Raw genomic sequence first — 20,007 nt, forward strand, 5'->3', positions numbered from 1 at the left:
TTGATAGTTGGCTGAAAACGGGGGTTCTTTGTAAATTTATGGGCTTAAGCTACAATATTTCTATTTTTTTATAGTAGAAAAGATAATACTGGTAAATGTCGTGTGGTTTCGGAAATTGAAAACAGCTTATGTGAATAAGGATAGGATAAAATTTATTTCAATCTTAATTATTATATTTTCCGTTATTTGACGCTTATTGAATTTGGTCTTGTAATATTTTCCCAAATTCTCTTTTGAAATTTAAACAACTGAGTTGGGACGAATTGGCGAATTTACTGGTTAAATTTAAAAAATGTCCCCTCTTTTTAAAGCAACAATTTATTTACTGCTGCAGTTCTATTTTCTACTGGCACCGCAACACTCTATCCCCATAATACCACTCTTTAAAGGGCCAGGCTTAGCCTGTAACACTACCCCGACTCCGGATGACTGTTAACCTTTTAACATCACTCCAGCATGTCAAATAAACAAATTCTTAATGGATGTTAGCACACATAGGTATTAAACATTATATCCCTATTCAGTAACCACTACTCACTTATCTCTGAAGGCACTAGGTATTAGCACAATTTGGAACACAGCTGTTATCCAGTGGGGTCCGGTAGTGGTAGGCCTTGAGTTTATCGTGGTGGACAACCTTGACCTTTGGCCTTGGCCCCCTCTGGATCTGGGACACCAAGTTGTCAAGCAGGCCTATAACAAAGTAAGTCCCTTGATTGAGTGCCTTTAACAAAATACCACACAGCATCACCAACTTTATACTGGACCTGGCAAATATTTTTGTCATATTGTTTCTTTTTGTCATACTGTTTCTTTGCCCTCTCAGAGGGCTTTCCTAGGGCCTCTCGCGCTAGTCGGTGCGAGAGCTCAAGTTGTTCTTGTAGTTGTGCAACATATTCGGGTGGTGAACTGGCACTAGTGTCATCAGGGGGGAGGCCAGCCACTAAGTCCATGGGCTCAGTGACTTCTCGACCAAATAGCATCATGTTAGGGGTCAGTCCAGTAGAATTATGTCGGCTGGCTCTGTAAACCAAGACTACATGGGGAAGCATCAAATCCCAGTCCCAGTGGCACCTCTAGGCGGTTGCCACCAGTGTTTTTTGTATTGTGGCGTAGAAGCGCTCCACTTGCCCGTCTGTGGGTAAAAAGGGGTAGTGTGATTCTTTTCAATCCCTAGTAACTGGCACAAGCTCTGGAAAACAGCTGATTAAAAATTGGTTCTATGTGGAGCCCCATATCTACATACCCATTTGGAGAAAGTCTTTTCAGCCACTGTCACCGCCCTCTCGTTGGGGACGGGATGGGCTTCCACCCACTTGCTAAAATAGTCTTGGACAACCACAATGTATCAGTTGTCTCTGTCAGTTTAATCTAAAGGTCCCATGAGGTCAACTGCGATCCTCTCCATGGGGTCTCCAATCCTCACAGTGCCCAGGGCAGCCTGTGGCGTCTTCTTTGGCCGGGCCTTAGCGGCACAACTGGTGCATGAGCGGCACCACACGGTCACGTCGTCCCTCAGATTGTACCAATAGTATCTTGTCTTGACACGTACAAGTGTTCTTCCCCCCAAAAATGACCCTCGACTAGCCCATCATGCATCTGTTCCATTAGAGCTTCACGTAATGTGCGGGGCAGGAGGATCTGTGGGTAGTAAGTTTTACTCTCCGGGCAGAAAAATTTCCTAAGTAACATCCATCCATCCATTTGTCCTCACGAGGGTCGCTGAAGCCTATCCCAGCTGGCTTCAGGCAGTATGCGGGGTACACCCTGAACTGGTTGCCAGCCAATCCAGGGCACACAGAGACAAACAACCATCCACACTCACAATCACACCTATGGACAATTTGGAGTGTTCAATTAACCTGACATGCTTTGGAATGTGGGAGGAAACCTTAGGAAATTCCTAAGTAACACTCCCTCTTTAATGTACAATCTTTCCCACTGTGACCAGTATGCCTTTGTGGCAGGGCTAAGGGCAGCAATGGAGGACCACGGTGGCCGGTTCCCTCCACTGGCTACCCAATGCTAAACCGGTGCAATGTCAGAGTCATTCTTTTGGGCCTTGCCAAGCTGCCCTAGAGTCCAACCCTGGTACAAGCTAGTCTGTTGTGGTTCACTTGCTCTGTGGACACTTGGACAGTGCTACTTCTCGTGCGGGCCACCCCCACTACCCCCACTAGAGGCTGCCCTGTGGTGAATGTGAAAGACTCGGCTACTGGGTTGGCGTCAAACAGTTCACAATTGTAGTATTCTCAAACACCATGGCTGTTCTTGTGGTGGAGCCACGGGGCCCCAAACCTGGCCACATCATCTGCACTATGGCCCTGGCAGCATCCTTTGGGACTTCATGTCAGTGTGCAACATCATACGCTTCAGCTAGCGTGCAAGGTTTTTCCCCTAGAAGCTTTTGAATTATGTCGACATCTGCAGCATTGGTAAAAATCTCTACAGCAATAATGTCTTGCTCTAGTTCCGTGCGGTCACCATAAGCGATGGCAAACTTTTCATAGATGTCATCCCGAAGCATGTGCAGAGCTTCACCTCGCTTCCGGACTCGCCGCCTTAATTCAATTCCGATGACCTACACGAACAAGATTAGAGAAAATGTTGACAAAGAATGGGCTAAAAAAGGGTATAATTTCTGATTTGTATAATTTTCTAATGTCCCAAGTTTCAGAAAATTCCAATGATAAGTTGAGAGCCTGGAATTTAGACTTGACTTTAGTTCTGTCGGAGAGAGATTTGGCAAAGAGCATGTACTCTGGCGCACACCAGGTCTTTTAATACATGCCTACACCTCATTCAATTTAAATGGTTAATGAGGGTGTGTGTGACACTATTGGACCTACATAGATGTAATGTAAACATTCCGGATATTTGTCCAAAGTGTGTGGAACATAGGGGTACATTACTACATTGTATGTGGCAATGTCAGAAGATAGTATTGTTATGGAAGGAGGTTAAAAATGTGATGGAAAAGATTATCCTTAAATCTGTACCGATGGACCCCAAGTTGTTTGGCCTCTACCCTGAGAGACATACATTTTCTTGTAATGAAAGTACGCTTTTGGACTTATGTGTGCTCAATGCCAAACGATGCATATCCCTTTCTTGGAAGAAATGTTACAGACCAACGTTGGAACAATGGAAATGCCAAATGTTAGCAACTCTTCCATTAGAAAGAATTACATATGTTTCGAAGGGCAAAAAGGACACATTTGAAGCGATCTGGAAGTATTTTATTAAATTCATAAACAAATGATGATGTAAGTAGATTTGATTTATTATTATTGGATTTAAATTGAATAGGAATACTTAGGGCACTAGTTAGTGTTATGGGTACTTATTTTGTTTTTGTTTATTGTGTAAACATTGTATGATATCCTGGCTTGTATTTGTATTTTGGGGGGAAAAGAAAAGAATAAAAACAGTTATGGGGGTGGGGGTGGGGGGGAGTAAGTTTGGACTTCACCTCTACCTGTTCGCTCTGCTTCAACACATTTGGGTCCTCCAATCACACCCGAGACATAACATGGACAAGGCCTAAATCATAGACCATTAGCATTGGCGTGCATTTTGCATGCATGCCATCCATGTTTAGTGCACTGGTGGTCAATGACCTTGAATCAAACACAAGAGAGATTAATAGTAGAGTGAGACTGTACAGCATATGAAAATTCAGATTTCCATTCAACAGCGCAGTTTTAGTCTACTTGTTTGTTTTTTTTAATTGTTTTTATTTTGCCATAAAAAAGGACAGAAGAAGAAAAGAAAATACAAAATAATGAACAAAATATAAATCTAACTTTCCAACGACATCTATCAAATACTTCCCAGCTCAAATGAAAATCTGAAATATAAAGAAAATGCCTACTTTATATAAACTTTTGTACATTCCTATTTGAACAAATGTTCTCTTTTTTCCATTAAAAAGAAAACAAAACTAAACTAAAAAACAAAAAATAAGACAAGAATCTGACCAACAGTCTTTATCAAAGACTATCTAGCCAAGAGAAATGCAATTCATCACAACACAAAAAAAACGTTACAATCATAACCAATAAACCCTAAAAAAACAAACCAATAAAAACTAAACAATCTGACAGACAACCTAAACCAAGGTCTATGTAAATAAAACAAATATAATTCCATCACAACACACACAAAAACAGACATGACCAAATAACTCAAAACATACGGTACTTGTTAGAAACATACACATTCACATAACCTACAAATATATACACATACACATATCTTGCTCCACATTCAGTTTTAGTCTACTTACAATAATAGTTCACAATACTTGAGCTCTAATCATCTAAGTCACAGGTGTCAAAGTCCTCAAGGACTGGAGTCCTGCATGTTTTCGAGGTTTCCCTACTCCAACACACCTGATTAGGATTATTATCAGGCTGCTGCAGAGCTTGCTGATGAGCTGATCATTTGAATTGGCTGTGTTGGAAGAGGAAAACTTCTAAAACATGCAGGACTCCAGCCCTCGAAGACCAGACTTTGACTCCTGTGATCGAAGTAGTGATCGGCCTTTCTAATTCAACACATGGATATTTAGTGGCTAAAATGTCATCACTTAGCCTAGTGATATCTTTTTGTATTCATCATCATGATATAAACATTGTGACATAATTTGAAATGTGTCTACTGTACTTCATAAAACAACAAGACTTGTGGCATAATTATTCAACCATTTGTCACAGACACTTTCCAACACAAAAGTTGTTTCTTTTGACTGAACAATAATTTTGATAAACACAGACAAAAAAAAAAAGTCTACAGCGACTACAGACAGTCATGCATAAATTAAATAACAATAATAACACATTGGCTGACTGGTTAGCATGTCCACCTCCCAGTGCAAAAGACATGACATCGAATCCGGGCTTTGGCCTTCCTAGTGGAGTTTGCATGTTCTCCCCGTGCCTGTGTGGGTTTTCTTCAGGTTCTCCGGTTTCCTCCCAAATTCTAAAGACATGCACAGCAGGTTAATTGAACACTCTAAATTGTCCCTAGGTGTGATTGTGAGTGTGAATGGTTGTTCGTCTCTGTGTGCCCTGGATTGGCTGGCAACCGTTTCAGGGTGTACCCTGCCTAATGGCCGAAGCCAGCTGGGATAGGCTCCAGCACCCCGCGACCCTTGTGAAGAATAAGCGGTAAAGAAAATGGATGGATGGACCCAAGTAAACTGGTGACCACCCAAGTAGATTTCAAGAAAATTTAATTAAAACCAAAATAGAAATAGAAAAAATCGATTCGGCAATATATGGCAATATTACAGCACGCAATTCTCGAATCGATTCAATATGCAGCCGAATCGATTTTTAAACATACATTTTTTATGGAAATATTCAACAAAACGTCTTACTTAGGGTTAGGATTCACACATTAAGCATGGAAGAATGTTATATTAATGAAACATGAAACAGACTGCAACCTGTTTGTTAAATGCAGTGGCTCAGTTATAAGCCTGAATTTTCAGATAAATAAATACATTTTCATACAAATCTTACAGTGTACATGTACAATTTTACTGATTTGTATTTTGAAAATGTGCGTAAAAAAATCGCAATAATCAATTTATAGATTCGTATCGGGATTAATCGGTATCGAATCGTGACCTATGAATCGTGATACGAATCGAATCGCCAGGTATTAAGCAATTCACACCCCTAATATATAAAAAACTTGTCGCGACTAGATATACCGCAGTAACATTAGTTCCCTGTTACTCACTTGAGGATCATGAGGTTAGAGGAGACACAAGTAGCAGGGATGGGAACATTAAACCCCCGTAGTCCACGCACCTGAGTCCACCCACCCAAGTTGATTTAAAATCTTTGGGAAACACTGAGACTAGATTGGACTAAAACACTCATTAATAAACAATAACTGGGACTAAATTATTACGCATTTTCGTCGACTAATGAAGATGAGACGAAAATGTGCTTCACTTATTAAAAATTGTACTAAAATCGATGGACATTTCAATTCATGAACAAATACGAGACGAAAATTTTATGATTTTGTAAAATCTTGTCTCTGCCTATCTGTCTCTGTAACACTACATTGTAGCTTGGAACCATAGTAGCCTCTTGTTTATATACTGTAATTGTGTGTCAAGTTGTTTTTCATCAAGTTTTAGATCAGAAATGTTCAACATTGTAAAAAGATTGTCCTGATTAAAATTAGACTAAAATGTTGAGTTTTTAGTGACTAAAACTAGACGAATAAAATTATGTTTTCTTGTACTAAAATAAAGATTAAATGCTAGATTTCTAGTTGACTAAAAATGGACTACAGTAAATAAAAACGGGAAGAGGTTGACTAACTATGTTAAAAAATAACAAGCGTGATTAAAACTGAACTAAAACTGAGACGAAATTTAAAAATGGCTGACAAAATTAACACTAATTCCACCCTAGATTGATGATCTTGCTCGAGAATGATGTTTTAAGAATAGTCAGACTCAGACAAGACCAACAACTAATTAATTATTTAAGAGGTCAGAAAGTAGCCCTGAATACTAGACACATTTTCCAGAGAAGTTACTATGAGTTATGTTTAAGTTTTTATTTAGATTTTTGGGGGAATAATACGGTTAATAAAAAATAATATAAGGCTGTGATATAGGATTGCACAGACCCACACTCCTTTTCTGAAGATGGCGGTATTGGACGAAAATTGTTTGCCAAACCCCCAACAACTTAAGAAGAAGAACAAAATATATCACCTTCCGGATTTTGCAACATTCGATTGGCTGTATTAAATTCGTCAACGGAAGTTTGTCATACAGTGCGGGAAAATATCGTCCTCTTCCTCATGTCATATCAGCTTACAGTCTGAGGCTAGATTTTTGGCTTATTTTATCCACTCCATACTTTAAAAACAAATTAAGTCGTTGACTTCAAACTGAAGACGGAGTTTTCACTACGTCGTCACGGACAAGCGAAATTGGGTGCGTATAAAACTCAAAAAATAGGCTAATGCTTATACATAGTTCGCAACGGGCAAGAGTGCTTTGTGGCCGTTTCTGTTATCGAAGTGGATATTTTCCCGTGTCCGGTCTGTTGTGTTGTTTGGGAAGTAATAATGAGACATGGTTGAATATGACGAACTTTACACTGTAGTGCGTATCACTCCGCCCAAGGCAGTAAGCTAGTTCCGAGTTACATATTACAACACCGGCAGAACAGCATACCTGTCGGAGTAGCATACCCCACACTTCTGTGCTTGCGCAGTAGGAAATTATACTGTATAACGGTTTAAGCAGAATAATTGGTACGACACACTTTAGGTGTGGAGCTGACACGTGCACAGGTCCCTTCGGCAGAGTTGGTTCTTGCTAGATTTGCGACTGCGGTCAGGACAGCCTCCACTTGAAAAGACGAAATCAGCCGCCCCAACAATTGTTAATAAGTTTAAAAAAATATTATTATTATTATTAATATAATTTTTTTGGTGCGCGCTCTTTTTTTTATGCTTTATTTAACAAATTGAAATCACAAGCCAAACATAGCAAACATCAAGCAAACAAACATCACAGTACACAATAATCTCACAATAACAATAAAATAAAAAAATTAAGTAAAATAAAAAATATGCCAGGTGTCTTAAACTAAGAAATATTAAAAACACCAAAATGAGAACACAAATTTAAGGCCTTGATAGCCTTCTTATTTTTGGAAGTAGAGATGGATCGTAAATATATATCTATCTCTTTCAATAACAGGGAAAAAAATAGGTTTTGACTTCACACATTTACATTTATGAATGTAAAACTTAGCAAGATAAATTAAAAGATTAATCAAATAATATTATTTTTCAAATGAATTGTCATAGTTCAAAAATCCAAGCAAAACATTCGGTAAGAAAAGCTCAAAATTACAAAAGATATTGTCCAAAATAAATTTGCAAATGTCTTGCCATAGCTTGCGAGCATAAGAACATTTCCAAAACAGATGCACAAGAGTCTCTGATTGGGAGCCGCAGAAGGAGCAGTTCAGATTTATATCATAACCAAATTTAACAAAAAAGGATTTCACAGGAAAACAACGATGAATAATATTGAAAGACAATTCCTTTACCTTGTTCACTAAAAATAATTTTTGAGGCATGGTACCAAATTTTTCCCCAAAATAAATTCTTTACACGACAGTTCCAGTATGATATTGCAGGTGACACAGACACAATATCAGCTTGGAAAAGAGCACGGATTTTGCGATTGTTTTTATGACAGGAAGGATTGAAACATAATCTACCAATTGCTGATTCAGCGATATCAGCAATAGGAGTGTAAGCTACAACACCAGCATTAATACACCAGAAGAAATAGCATAAAAAACTACAGCAAATTGTTAGGCGTCACAGGCATCAGAAAGTGTAGAAGAAATTCCTCATAAGTAAATAACACTCCTCTGCTGTTAAATAATTGATTCACCCAGATGATTTTATGATCAAACCAAGTCTTTAAAAAAAATTATTTGTTCTTGTAACAAATGTCTTGGTTATTCCAAATAGAGTAGCGGTGTGGTGAAAAGTTATGCTTGTAGATGAGTGACCAAGCAAGCAATGACTGCTTATGGAAGTTAGATAAGCGAATGGGGATTCTTTCAATTTTATAATTACATGACAACAGAAATCTTAATCCACCAATTTTGGAAAAAACATAGTTCGAAATACAGTTCCAAATTGAGTCAGGATTATTCAGAAAATACCTAATCCAGTTAATTTTAAATGTATTATTTAAGGAGTCAAAATTTAAGAAGTTAAGTCCCCTTTCTCATATGTATTCATAACTACAGATTTTTTAATGTAATGTGTTTTATTCTTCCATAAAAAATTGAAAAGCATCTGGTCTATGTCTTTAATGGTCGTATTATCTACATACAATGAAAGGGCAGCATTAGTAAGTCTGGAAATACTTTCTGCTTTACTTATCAAGGTTCTCCCTCTTAAAGACAAATCTCGAAGAAGCCACATATTAAATCTATTTTTAGTTTTTTCAATAATCAGTGCAAAGTTCAGGGGACTAATGTTTTTTTTTCATTTTTAATGATAGCTATTCCTAAATATGTAACCGTGTCTTTGACAGGAATGTTCAAAATCGAGCCAACAGCAGAGTCTTTCACTGCCATAAGATCACATTTATTTACATTCAGGTATAGTCCAGAAGCCCTAGAGAACACATTGATGATATCCAGAGCAGACGCTCTCTGGTCAGAGTTTCTGAGAAAAAGAGTGGTATCATCGGCTAATTGACTAATAAATATTTCTCGCTCTGCAACTTTAATTCCTTTTAAAGTGTTTGACTTAATATGGTTAGCTAAAAGTTGCGCAACAATGAGGAAGAGGTAAGGAGAAATCGGACATCCTTGTCGGATTCCCCGTTTAATGTCAAAACGAGGAGTGGTACCAGTACTCAATTTAATAGAGCTGTTATTCTTAGCATATAGTGTGCGAATAGCTTTACGAAAAAAATAACCCAAACCAAATTTATTTAAAGATTTAAAAATAAACTTGTGTTCCACTGAATCAAACGCCTTGTAAAATTTTTAGAAATAGGATATAACTATTGTCATTAATCAATTCAGAATAATCTAAAATGTCTAATACCAGCCTAATATTATTAGCTTTATGCCTATTATTCATAAACCCGGACTGAGATTCATCTATGAAAGCATTTAAAACTAATTTAAGTCGTTTGGCAAGAGCAATTGCTAATATCTTATAATCATTATTCAAAAGACAAATCGGATGCCAATTATCAAGAAAAAGCACATGTTTTTTTGGTTTAGAAATAAGTGATAAAATAAGAAATAATTAGATCTTGGGTTAAAGTAGGAGGGAGCGATCTATTATTTATACTTTCTGTGAACACTTAACAAAAAGGGGGTCAACTGCTCTGCAAATATCTTATAGAATTCTGACACTATTCCATCGACCCCAGGAGATTTATTTATTTAAGACTTTTGATGGAATCCGTAATTTCTAGAAGAGTCAAAGGAGCAACAATTGTTAATACTGTGCACAGTAACATGCCGACATGCCGCTGCCTTGGCCACCTTCAAAATAAAAGCTAATCAACACCTGGTTTAGATTTAAAAAAATAAAAATAATTGCCTCCACTCGAAAAGACAAAGTCAAGCCAGCTGCCCCAACAATTGTTAATACGGTGCACGGTAACATGCCAACATTTCGCTGCGTTGGCCACCTTCAAAATAAAAGCTGCTCAACACCTGGTTTTGGTTTTTAAAAAAAAGAAGAAGAAGAAAAAATTCAAAGTGTTATTCCAGGACAGAACCTTTTCTAAGGGACACTACACTGCCCCAGGTATCCAACCAAAGTACTTTGGCCAAAATCTGATGTTGCATTTCAAAATAAAACTCCTTCGAAAATAGAAATTTTGACCGATATTGCTGATTTTAAAAAAAATCATAAAAAATTCAACATTTGTTATCCCAGGACCAAACCAGTTCTACAGGACACTATGCCAACCCAAGTATCCAACTAAAGTACTTTGGCCAAAATCTGATGTTGCATTTCAAAATAAAACTATTTTGAAAACTGGATTAGTCTCCTGAAGAACTGGTCTGGTCCTGGGATATAAAACTATTATTTTTTAATTATTTTTACAACTAAAACTAACTATAATTCTAGAAAAAATGTCCTCCGTTTTAGTCTTTGTTAATAAATTTAATGCATGAGCCTTTGGGGATGATTTTAAATGTAGATTTATTTTTATATTAACCGGAATAAGGATGTGTGAAAGTGTGTCACACAAAAGTGACATCATCTAGCAGCAGCCAATAAAAAAGCACCTTCAGATGTTCCCATGGTGTTTTTTAAATATTGCGCACAAGTAATACGCATTTTATAAAAAACAAACTAATACTGAAACTAAATAAAACTAAACTAAAACTAAGGATTTATAAAAGAACTAAAACTAATAAAAACAGAAATACCTTGAAAACTAATTAAAACTAAGTCAATTTAAAAACCAAAATTAAAAACGAAATAAAAACTAACTAAAATGAAAAATTCCAAAACTATAATAACCCTGCCACCAATGCAACGATCAATATACAGTGTTTCTTCGTTTTCCGATGGGGTTAGGTTCCAAAAAATACCTGCAATAAATGAAATCCGCGAGGTAATTTTAAGGCTCTAAAACCCCTCACCACACAGTTTATACACTTTTCTCATCAAGACATTTACATTTTCTCACATTTCTCTCATGTTTAAAACATTCTTAATGTTCAAACTGTCATGAATTTCATAAAATAGGTACATCACTGTAAAAAAAACATGCAAAATGATACCAAAAAAAATCAGCGAGGCCGCGAAAAGTGAACCGCCTTAAAGCAAAGGAACACTATTATATTACTTGGATTATTTTTATTACAATTTTAAATACAAAAATGTAACTAGAACAATAAAAGAACAACACCATTAAATTAAATGCAATACAGTATATCAATTGCACATACAGTACTTGAGAAATCCATGAAGAAAGCAAAAAAAAAGAAAGTAACTGAAACAAAAATCCTGCAGTAAACTATTTTTCAATCTTTATTTTTCACAGTTAGATCTTAAGGCTGTAGCGTAGCAGACTCATGGCTTTAAAATATGGGTTTAAAATATTGATATATCAATATCAAATCAATATTGTTTTTCATAGCCCAATATCGATTCATAAAACCATGTATCGATACTTATAATAGGCTTTTTCCGGATAATAATGTGCCAGAGGCGAGCACGTACTTGTTCAAAGTGTGAGCATTGTTCAAATGTGCTCTTCTGTTATTCGGCCGGAGTCCTGCAGGTTTTGGAGGTTTTGCTTCTGCAATGCAGCTGATTCAAATCAACAGGATCATTACCAGGCTTATGCAGAGCTTGTTGATGAGCTGATCTTATATCAGCTGTGTTGGAGGGGAAACATCCAAAACCTGCAGGACTCCGGCCCTCGAGGACCAAGTGTGCCCACCCATGCTATATAACTTTAAAAATGGGCTGCGTTTTAATGTTCTCCCTCTCGAAAAATACACACATGCAAACACACTTTTTAGACAAATGCACTATGGAAAAGCTTTTCTTTTTGCACTAGTTTTAAATGGCTTATCTTAACTAAAATTTTGCATCACATTGGAGCCAAAAGTAGAATTCTGAACGTTTTCCTGACCAATTAACCGTAAATATGGCCAACTTTACAGCCTGTGCTGGTAAAAAATAAAAATAAAAATCCAGTCGCACTGGCATGAGTAAATTTTTATGAGTGGTGTAATGGCTCATCTTTGAGCTGTGATCTGTATGGATCATGCGCCACGGTTCAGGTCGTACATAGTTCCGCGCTGCCGAGGTCAACTTCAAAATAAAAGCCTTCCAACTAATATATTGAGGTTAATGCAATTGCTTTGCTACCTGTATTTTGAAATTGACCCATGCAGCGCGTGGTAGGCATCACGGCTCAAGACGGCTAGCTTGACTCGTCCTCACGCGACTGTCGACTTCCAACATCAGCACAACGCCGTCCCTAAATTATATTTAATTGCTAATTAAGGATGCTAAGAAACAACTAGTTAATTAGTTTGTCATTGTATTATATGGCACAAATCTTCGGCAATATAGCAATTTACAGGTCTGTACATACCTTAAAGCAAAAGATAAGGGCCTCCAAATATGGTCCAAAATGTAGTGTGTAGTGTCCTGGATCCCAAAGTGTTCGTGACACCCAAACTTTGAATAGCCATAACTCGAAAACTGTTTGCGCAAACTTCGGATTCTTTATTTTGACATCATAAGGCACTAATGGAATGAAAATTAGGCAAATTGAAGAGGTACCACTGTTGAGGTTCTGGGGATTTGTGTGAATTTACACGGAATGACCCAATACAGATAGAGATGCACCCGTAATTTTTCTCCAACTGTAATACACTGTTAGTATTTAGTAACTGTTTTCTATGAAGTTTTGTTGCTAATGTATTTTCTGTTCTTTGTGGTTTTACTTTGTTGTTTGTTGTTTGATATAAAACACAGAATGATGCAAGCATTTTTGAAAGCAACAACTGCTCAGACAACTAGAGCTCAGAAGGACAAGTGTGCTTCAGGGATCAGCATAGAGAAGAAAGCCAAGCTCACTCCATGGGTTGAAAAATAGTATGTATCAACTACATAATTAAATTTGTAAAATTATCCTGATCTTCCTATACTGCAGCAATTCTCAACCAGTACGCTGGGGCACATTATAGTGTGTTGTGTGAACTCTTAAGGTCTGCCTTAGGAAATTGTCAAATTTCACTTAACTCATTTGCACCCAAAAACTTAAAAATATGTTCTATTTTAAATATTACCATGCTCCCAAAGACGTATTTGTTTTTTTAAAATGTTTTTTTTTTTTTTTTTAATGCTAGAGCATACATAAGGGTCTGATGCAGCCTCTGAACTGAAGAGCATGCTTGAAGAAATGCTAGTTTTCACAAAAACGGCCAGCAGGTTGCAGCAGAGTATAATAGCGTATTTCCACTGGAGCCCATCACCGCGCAAAGCCAGCACGGTGTTGGCGAGCGTTTCCATTACAGCTGACCCTGTCGGAAGTGGACCGTGCGGAGCTGCTCGCGGTCCTCACGCCTATATTGGGCCAGAGCGAGCCCAGGGGCGTCATTTATAAAGCTTGCGTACGATAAAAATGAGGCTAAAACTTTGCGTACGAACATTTCTGCGCCAAAGTTGGTATTTATAGAAAACAAACTGAACGTGAAACTTTACGCCCCGCCACGTCAAATCTGGACCTACCGTACGCAATCCGCGCATTCTGGAGACATGGAAAAACAGTGACACTAACAGCTTTGTGGTGCATTTTGATTCCTCAATGCCAGTTATGCTGGATGTTGGGTCACATTAATGTTTGTTTTGCTCCAGACTTGCTCCGATGACACAAGTACACCGCGGAGCAAAAAGCACACGAATGAACTTAAATAAACATTTTAAACGCTCGTCTTCTCTCATTGATCACCTATCTTGAAAAAGCCTCATGCAATAAATCATACTAATGACAACTTATGTGGACAAATACTGCATGCATTACATCATTGCATCGCGCAACAATTTACGTGCCTACAGTAATTTCACTCGCCCGTCGGCACAAATGTCATTGCAGTATAAAAGGCTACATAAAACTATTATCTTGACACAAGATCGTACGGATAAAAATTAGCTAGAATACAGTCAGGTACAAGCATCTTTGCTATGGAGCTTGACGCTTGGTCCTGCAAATAAATAAATAAAGGAAAGAAATGCGTCAATAAAGTCTGTCATAAGCTGTCCACACAGCCGTGGTGATGTTTAATGAAGATCCATAAGAAACACAGTGGGAATAATAATAGATACTAATAATAATAACAATAATGAGGCGGCCTATTGATCACCTAGTTTTTGCCTCTGTAGTGACAACTAAATTTCTCTAAATTAAGTAAAGACAATAAGATTGGTGAAATTATATCTTTATGCTCACCTTTGTATCATACCAAATTATTATTATTATTGTATTTTTTTTCTTTTTCTTTATTTTTTACCGCGACTCGACCTCTGCATTGAGGGTTTCATCGTACATCTTTGTATTTTTTAAATCTTTTTTTATTATTATTATTCACGCAAATATTCAATGTAGCCTACATCATGGTGAAGTTAGCCTTCTTTCTTGCCTTTCCCTGTCTGTCATCCATTGTTTCGATTTGATGATCGTCGTTGTCACGTGCTGCTCATGAATACGCAAAACCATTAATGAGTAAATTTGCATTTCTTAATATGGGGGGAAATAGGAAGACTTAGGGCGGGGAACGGCGTTGAATCAGCTGCACACACCGGGAGGGGAAAAAAAACAACTTACCAGCCGTGTCCTTTTCGACAAGTGTTCGTCTTCTTCTTCGCGCCCACTGCTATCGGAGTGTATAGCCTCTAGAGCTTTCTGACGATAAAACATTGTCCTTTTCTTTGCGACGGTGATCCTCCTTGCGTTGTAAGCTCTGAAGAGGCACCACATCTGAAGCACCACAAAAAACTAAACAAGCAATCGATACCGGGCAGCGTCGTCCTCCATGGCTTCCGTTTTTTGGTTATGTGTTGTTTCCCGCGCCCTACTATTGTTGCAGCCAAGTTATGCGTTACTTCTGCCAGGCGTCCCAGATGCACATTGGAGGTGGAAACAGTGCGTGCGTGGGTTTGGCTGAGCTGACCCGCCAGCAAGCCGAGCAGTGCGGTGCTGGGCTCCAATGGAAATACGCTGTAAGAGACCAAACAGGGCCATGTTACAAAAATCTCTTTCTCCCACTGTTTTAAACAGATTTGTGAATAATGATGAAACTTAGCTATATTCTAATGCTAAATGCTGCAAAACAAACTGATAAAAAAATTAAAAATAATTCCTGATGAAAAAAGAGACTCTAATCTTTCTTTTGGCAATTTCCATGTTTTTATAGCAATAAAACACAATATTCTGTGGGCCTTGCAAAATAAGTCAAAATCCAGTAAAACAGCTGGTTGCTTCAGTGAAAATGGCTAGGAGTGAATAAGTTAATTGGCCCAAAAAATAACAAATAATGGTTCTTTGTTCATCTATGCCAGTGACTTATAGAGACACACAGAACAATTAGATGTCAGAAAGTACATAATTGACATGACATGTATATCTACTTTTTGTGACATTTAGTTTGCTGTGAGATTTTTCGAACTTCATATTTGTGCCTTGACTCAAAGGTTGGCGATCACTGCTATGTAGCATCTTGCATCAATAGCAGACATGTTTTAATCACAGGATTTTTTGAAGAGTGTTGTGAATATTTTAACAGCAGTACGCAGAATGCTTAATGGATATTTTCTGGCTCTGCATTTTATTGTAGTAGGCCAAAGTGGGTTAACGAAGTCACCTTTCAGGAAGAAGCCATAGCGGTGCTGAAGAAGTCACTGGAAGGAGCTGATGTAAGTTCGTTGCTTTATCATGATAACGTAACTGCTGTGGTGTGCACACATTAAAGTAATAATGTGATACTCCTCAGAAAACACAAGGAATGTTGACTAAATATTAACTCCAAATCCCTACTTTTGTTAGCACTGTACATTATTTGACAGCCATTTCAGTGCTTAAGCACAATTTGATTTGATTGATTTGTGATCACCTGTGCTTTACTACCCAAGTCCTGACACTAACTGTTCCACATGCAGAGGTCGTCTCTGGAAAGTAGACGTAGGAGTAGGGCTGGATGACTAACCGAAATTTTATCGTGATTTCGATTTTGGCTTCTCTCGATCATTAAAACTTAATGATAGAAGAAATACGATTAATGTGCAGAATGCAGCAAGTTTCCTATGTTGTGAAAGTACCTTGAATGCACCATGTAGCAGAGCGGACGAATCGGTGTGATTCTGCCATCCCTATATGTCCTTTAAGCTGTTTAATGACACAAGCTGTTTAATGACACTCCAGTTGGAGTTATTGTGAAACTAAACACACGATAAGGAGAATTACATACAGTGTGCATTGAAACATGCTTAATTTTTAAACATCGCTAGCCTAGCACTAATGCTAAGCAGCTGTCAAGCATGGCGGATCCCCACTGATCTGTATATATTACTGGCTAGCCGAAGACTTTTAAAACCGGGAGGCCACAATATTACTCCTTCCTAGAAACATTTCTCGGCATGCGATCCTTTACATTTACAGTATAGAAATTGGAGAACATTTAAGACAGTACTTAGTAGAAACAGCATGATTTATGAAGTTTTAAATGTGTTAAATATAAACAAGAGGACTTCAGACACAACTTCCCTTAAATACATTCATAAATTATATGTGACCCGCTCTGGCAAAAAGGTCCACATGTCGGAATGTAACAACTCGTGTAATTTGACCATAATAGCAGGAGGTCGAAAATGTCTATTTTGAGATTTCTCCACAAATAGACTCCTTGAGGTCTCTAGTTTCATTTCCTAGCAGCACTAAGGTAAAAAAATAATAATGGAAGTGTATGAAAAAAAGCAATTATTAGACAGTATGCATCAAAACTAGGGAGTGTTTTAAGCCTAGCTGCTAGCTAGCTTGGTGTATTAAAAACAACCCGGATTTCCTCCCCTCAAGCATCTTCACAAATGGTTTATATGAATGTTGTGAGGATAAGCGGTTCTGATAATGGATGGATGGATGGATGGACATAGCAACTAAAAAAGTCGAAGTACACCATAATTAATGTATGAATGAATTATGCATGATAAGCCATCATACCTTGTAGTAGAAGCGCATAGTCGTTCCGGTTACCGTGCTTTGCAATCCAAACAGAGATAATCTTCTTCTACTTTTAATTCAAATAGTGCTGTCACTAACGACTTTTGTAAAAATTGAGTCACCTATCAATTACTCCATCGACTAATTGCCCCACCTCCCCAAAATCGATATATTTTTTTCAAAATGTATTTATTTATTTTTAATTTTTAAGTCCACTAATGTTAAACGTGAGTTGAATTTAATGGATAAATAAATTCTTATTGTTCCTTATCTTCAGCACACACATGCACGTATTACACAAACGCCAACAAAATTAGCCTATGCTAAAGGATTAACAATCGCGATTAGCATGAGCCCTGAATAAACTCGAATCACTTACTTAATGTACTTTTACTGAAAATCACTTCATAGTTCAACATATGAAAAATCCAATATGAGCCCTAGCTAAAACCCACATGGGCATGGAATGGGCTAATGAATGGGCCCCCCCTCTAGGCTGCCCAGCCGGGACTCGGTTAATTGTTGACTTGTTGTCATGAGAACAGGGATTTAAACCAGGGTACTATGGAACCAAAGTCAGACACCCTAACCACTGAACTATGCAGCCACATGATAAAGTAGCCGTTATAAATATATTTAACGTGACATCGACATCACTGAACTAAGATCTTAATTTTTGGGGAAGTCTCTTCTGTAAGTTAAAATTACTTCCAGTGGCCTAATTCCATTTGTTGGAATGTCAGTGTTTCCTGTGACAAGCGAGGAAAAGGAAAATGGCGCCAACTCGTCTCTAAAACTGAGAAGAGCTGGTGTGAAGGTGGAGCTTAATTACATCTCTAATCTACAACTCTGTAAAATAACACCTAATTTGGGCACCATTTAACTTTAAAGTTAAAATATGTTTCCAAAAATATCACCCTGAAATTTTAATTTACAGGGTGATTCAAAAATAATCTGCCAAAATCTTCACACAATAATTCAAAAATTAAAAACAACAGAAAACTCTAGCTTTGACACGCGTTGTACATACCTTCAAGTTTTTATTTCACATTTTACAAGTGCCGTCGATGTGGTTTCCACTGGCTGCACGGACAACATCAAGCCAATAAGAGAATTCCTCTCAAACATGACTCAGATGTCATTGTCCACCATGTTGATTCTGCAGTTTTTGTTCGATGATTCATTTTTCAACAAGTTGGAGCGCCGCCCCATTGACATCGCAAGGTTCAAGCTTATCTGAACAAAAACGTGCCTTAGCACTTTTTCTTGTTGGGTAGGCGGCTATATGTTAAAAGCAAAGTTGATGTTCCATTACTTCCAGCAAATATCGATGACATAAAAGATCTAACAACTGCAATCGACAACATGGTGGACTGCGACATCCTGAGGTTTGGGAGGAATTCCCATATTGGCTTGATGTTGTCTTTGCTGCTGGTGGTGGCCACATTAAGCATTTGTAAAAAATTAAATAAAAACTTGAAGGTATGTACAATGACGTGTCCAAGCTATAGTTTTCTATTGTTTTTCATTTTTGAAATGTATTCCTTGTGACTCACCCTGTACTTTTAACCAATTTTTGCTCAAGTTGGGCCTCATGCGCCCTAGCTAAAACCCACTTGGGCAACCCAGCTATCTCCCATCTGAGGCCCACTGGGCTGATTATGATGTTCCTGATTGTACCCATAAGGGCTCCTTTCACACTCATGCCACACAGTTATTTTCTTACAAGTTTTAAGAAGACAAATAATACAATCAATTACATTTTTTATTATTACTGAAGGCCAAAGAACAACAAATGGTCAGTGTTCCATCACTGTCAAACCGAATTATTTATTTTCCAACACAAATGAACCTGGAGCCTGAACTACTTGTTGAGGTGGCAAAATGTTGCTTCCTTTAATTGGCTCAAAGGGGGGAGGATTTTCCCATATATTTTTTTCAGAATGCTCTGCAGCGCTTTATTCTAGGTTTGAATATAAATCTTGTGCCTTCAAACTTGTATGAACTGGCCCATTAATAGTCCAAATAATACATATTAAGTTGAAGTATTTTTGGTGCATTTTTTGTTCCAAAAGAAAATCCTACTTACCATATTTTCACGACCATAAGGCGCAGTCACAGTTATGGGTGCTATTTCTGTGTTTAACACACACATAAGGCACACCGCACTATTGGGCACAGGCACAGTTAAACATACGCTAGCTCAAAACGTATGGTAGCATGCCATTATGCTAAAACATATGCTAGTGCTAGTGTATGTTTTAAAAAAAGGTAGCGAGCGGAACAAAGCGGAGTTTGGTTAAAGTAACAATGTAAACAGTGGAGGGAGAGGAGGGGCTGGAGAACTCTCCACCAAATTGACTCTTCCGTGCTGTCGTGTCTGTTCTCAGTCAGGTCCGCCTTTTTTGTATATAAGCAATGTGTCGTGAGGCACACCTCAACATTAGGTGCACCGCAGATTTTTGAGAAAATTTAAGACTTTAAAATGGGCCTTATAGTCGTGAAAATACGGTAATTGTAAAGCAGTATAGGCTAGCGAATAGGCTGCATCGCCCATGATGTTATTGTGCAGAATTGGAATATTTTCAAGTGAAACCCATCCAGTTCATTGCCCATTCTTTGTTTCGCCCATCTACTGCCCACCTACTGCCCAAGTGGGGCCCGTCAACAAAGCCCACTCTATGCTGATGCCCAGCCAAAGCCCAATTAGACCAAGTGGT

The 20,007-nt window shown here is 37.9% G+C and overlaps 1 protein-coding gene and 1 long non-coding RNA gene across 5 annotated transcripts in view; one reads left to right on the forward strand and one right to left on the reverse strand.

Moving 5' to 3' along the window:
• Positions 1-432: 432 nt before the first annotated feature.
• Positions 433-3,614, reverse strand: LOC144062284 (uncharacterized). Its single transcript, XR_013296372.1, has 3 exons — positions 3,479-3,614; positions 2,542-2,581; positions 433-693 (listed from the first exon to the last, which is right to left on the reverse strand). It is a non-coding gene; the product is annotated as an uncharacterized LOC144062284 (long non-coding RNA).
• Positions 3,615-6,772: 3,158 nt separating this feature from the next.
• Positions 6,773-20,007, forward strand: part of rfc4 (replication factor C (activator 1) 4) — a 42,254-nt gene continuing 29,019 nt past the window's right edge. For 3 of the 4 annotated variants that reach the window (XR_013296352.1, XR_013296351.1, XM_077583197.1), the window contains exons 1-3: positions 12,497-12,652; positions 13,051-13,170; positions 15,909-15,987. Coding sequence is in view for 2 of the 4 variants with exons in the window: in XM_077583197.1 (XP_077439323.1) it covers positions 12,618-12,652; positions 13,051-13,170; positions 15,909-15,987 (234 nt within the window). In the remaining 2 variants the exon portion in view is untranslated. Of the gene's footprint in view, positions 6,974-12,496; positions 12,653-13,050; positions 13,171-15,908; positions 15,988-20,007 lie in introns of those variants that run through there. The other variant, XM_077583198.1, reaches the window with a different exon arrangement.

This window comes from Vanacampus margaritifer, chromosome 13 (assembly GCF_051991255.1).
Source record: "Vanacampus margaritifer isolate UIUO_Vmar chromosome 13, RoL_Vmar_1.0, whole genome shotgun sequence".
In the NCBI taxonomy this organism is placed as follows: Eukaryota; Metazoa; Chordata; class Actinopteri; order Syngnathiformes; family Syngnathidae; genus Vanacampus; species Vanacampus margaritifer.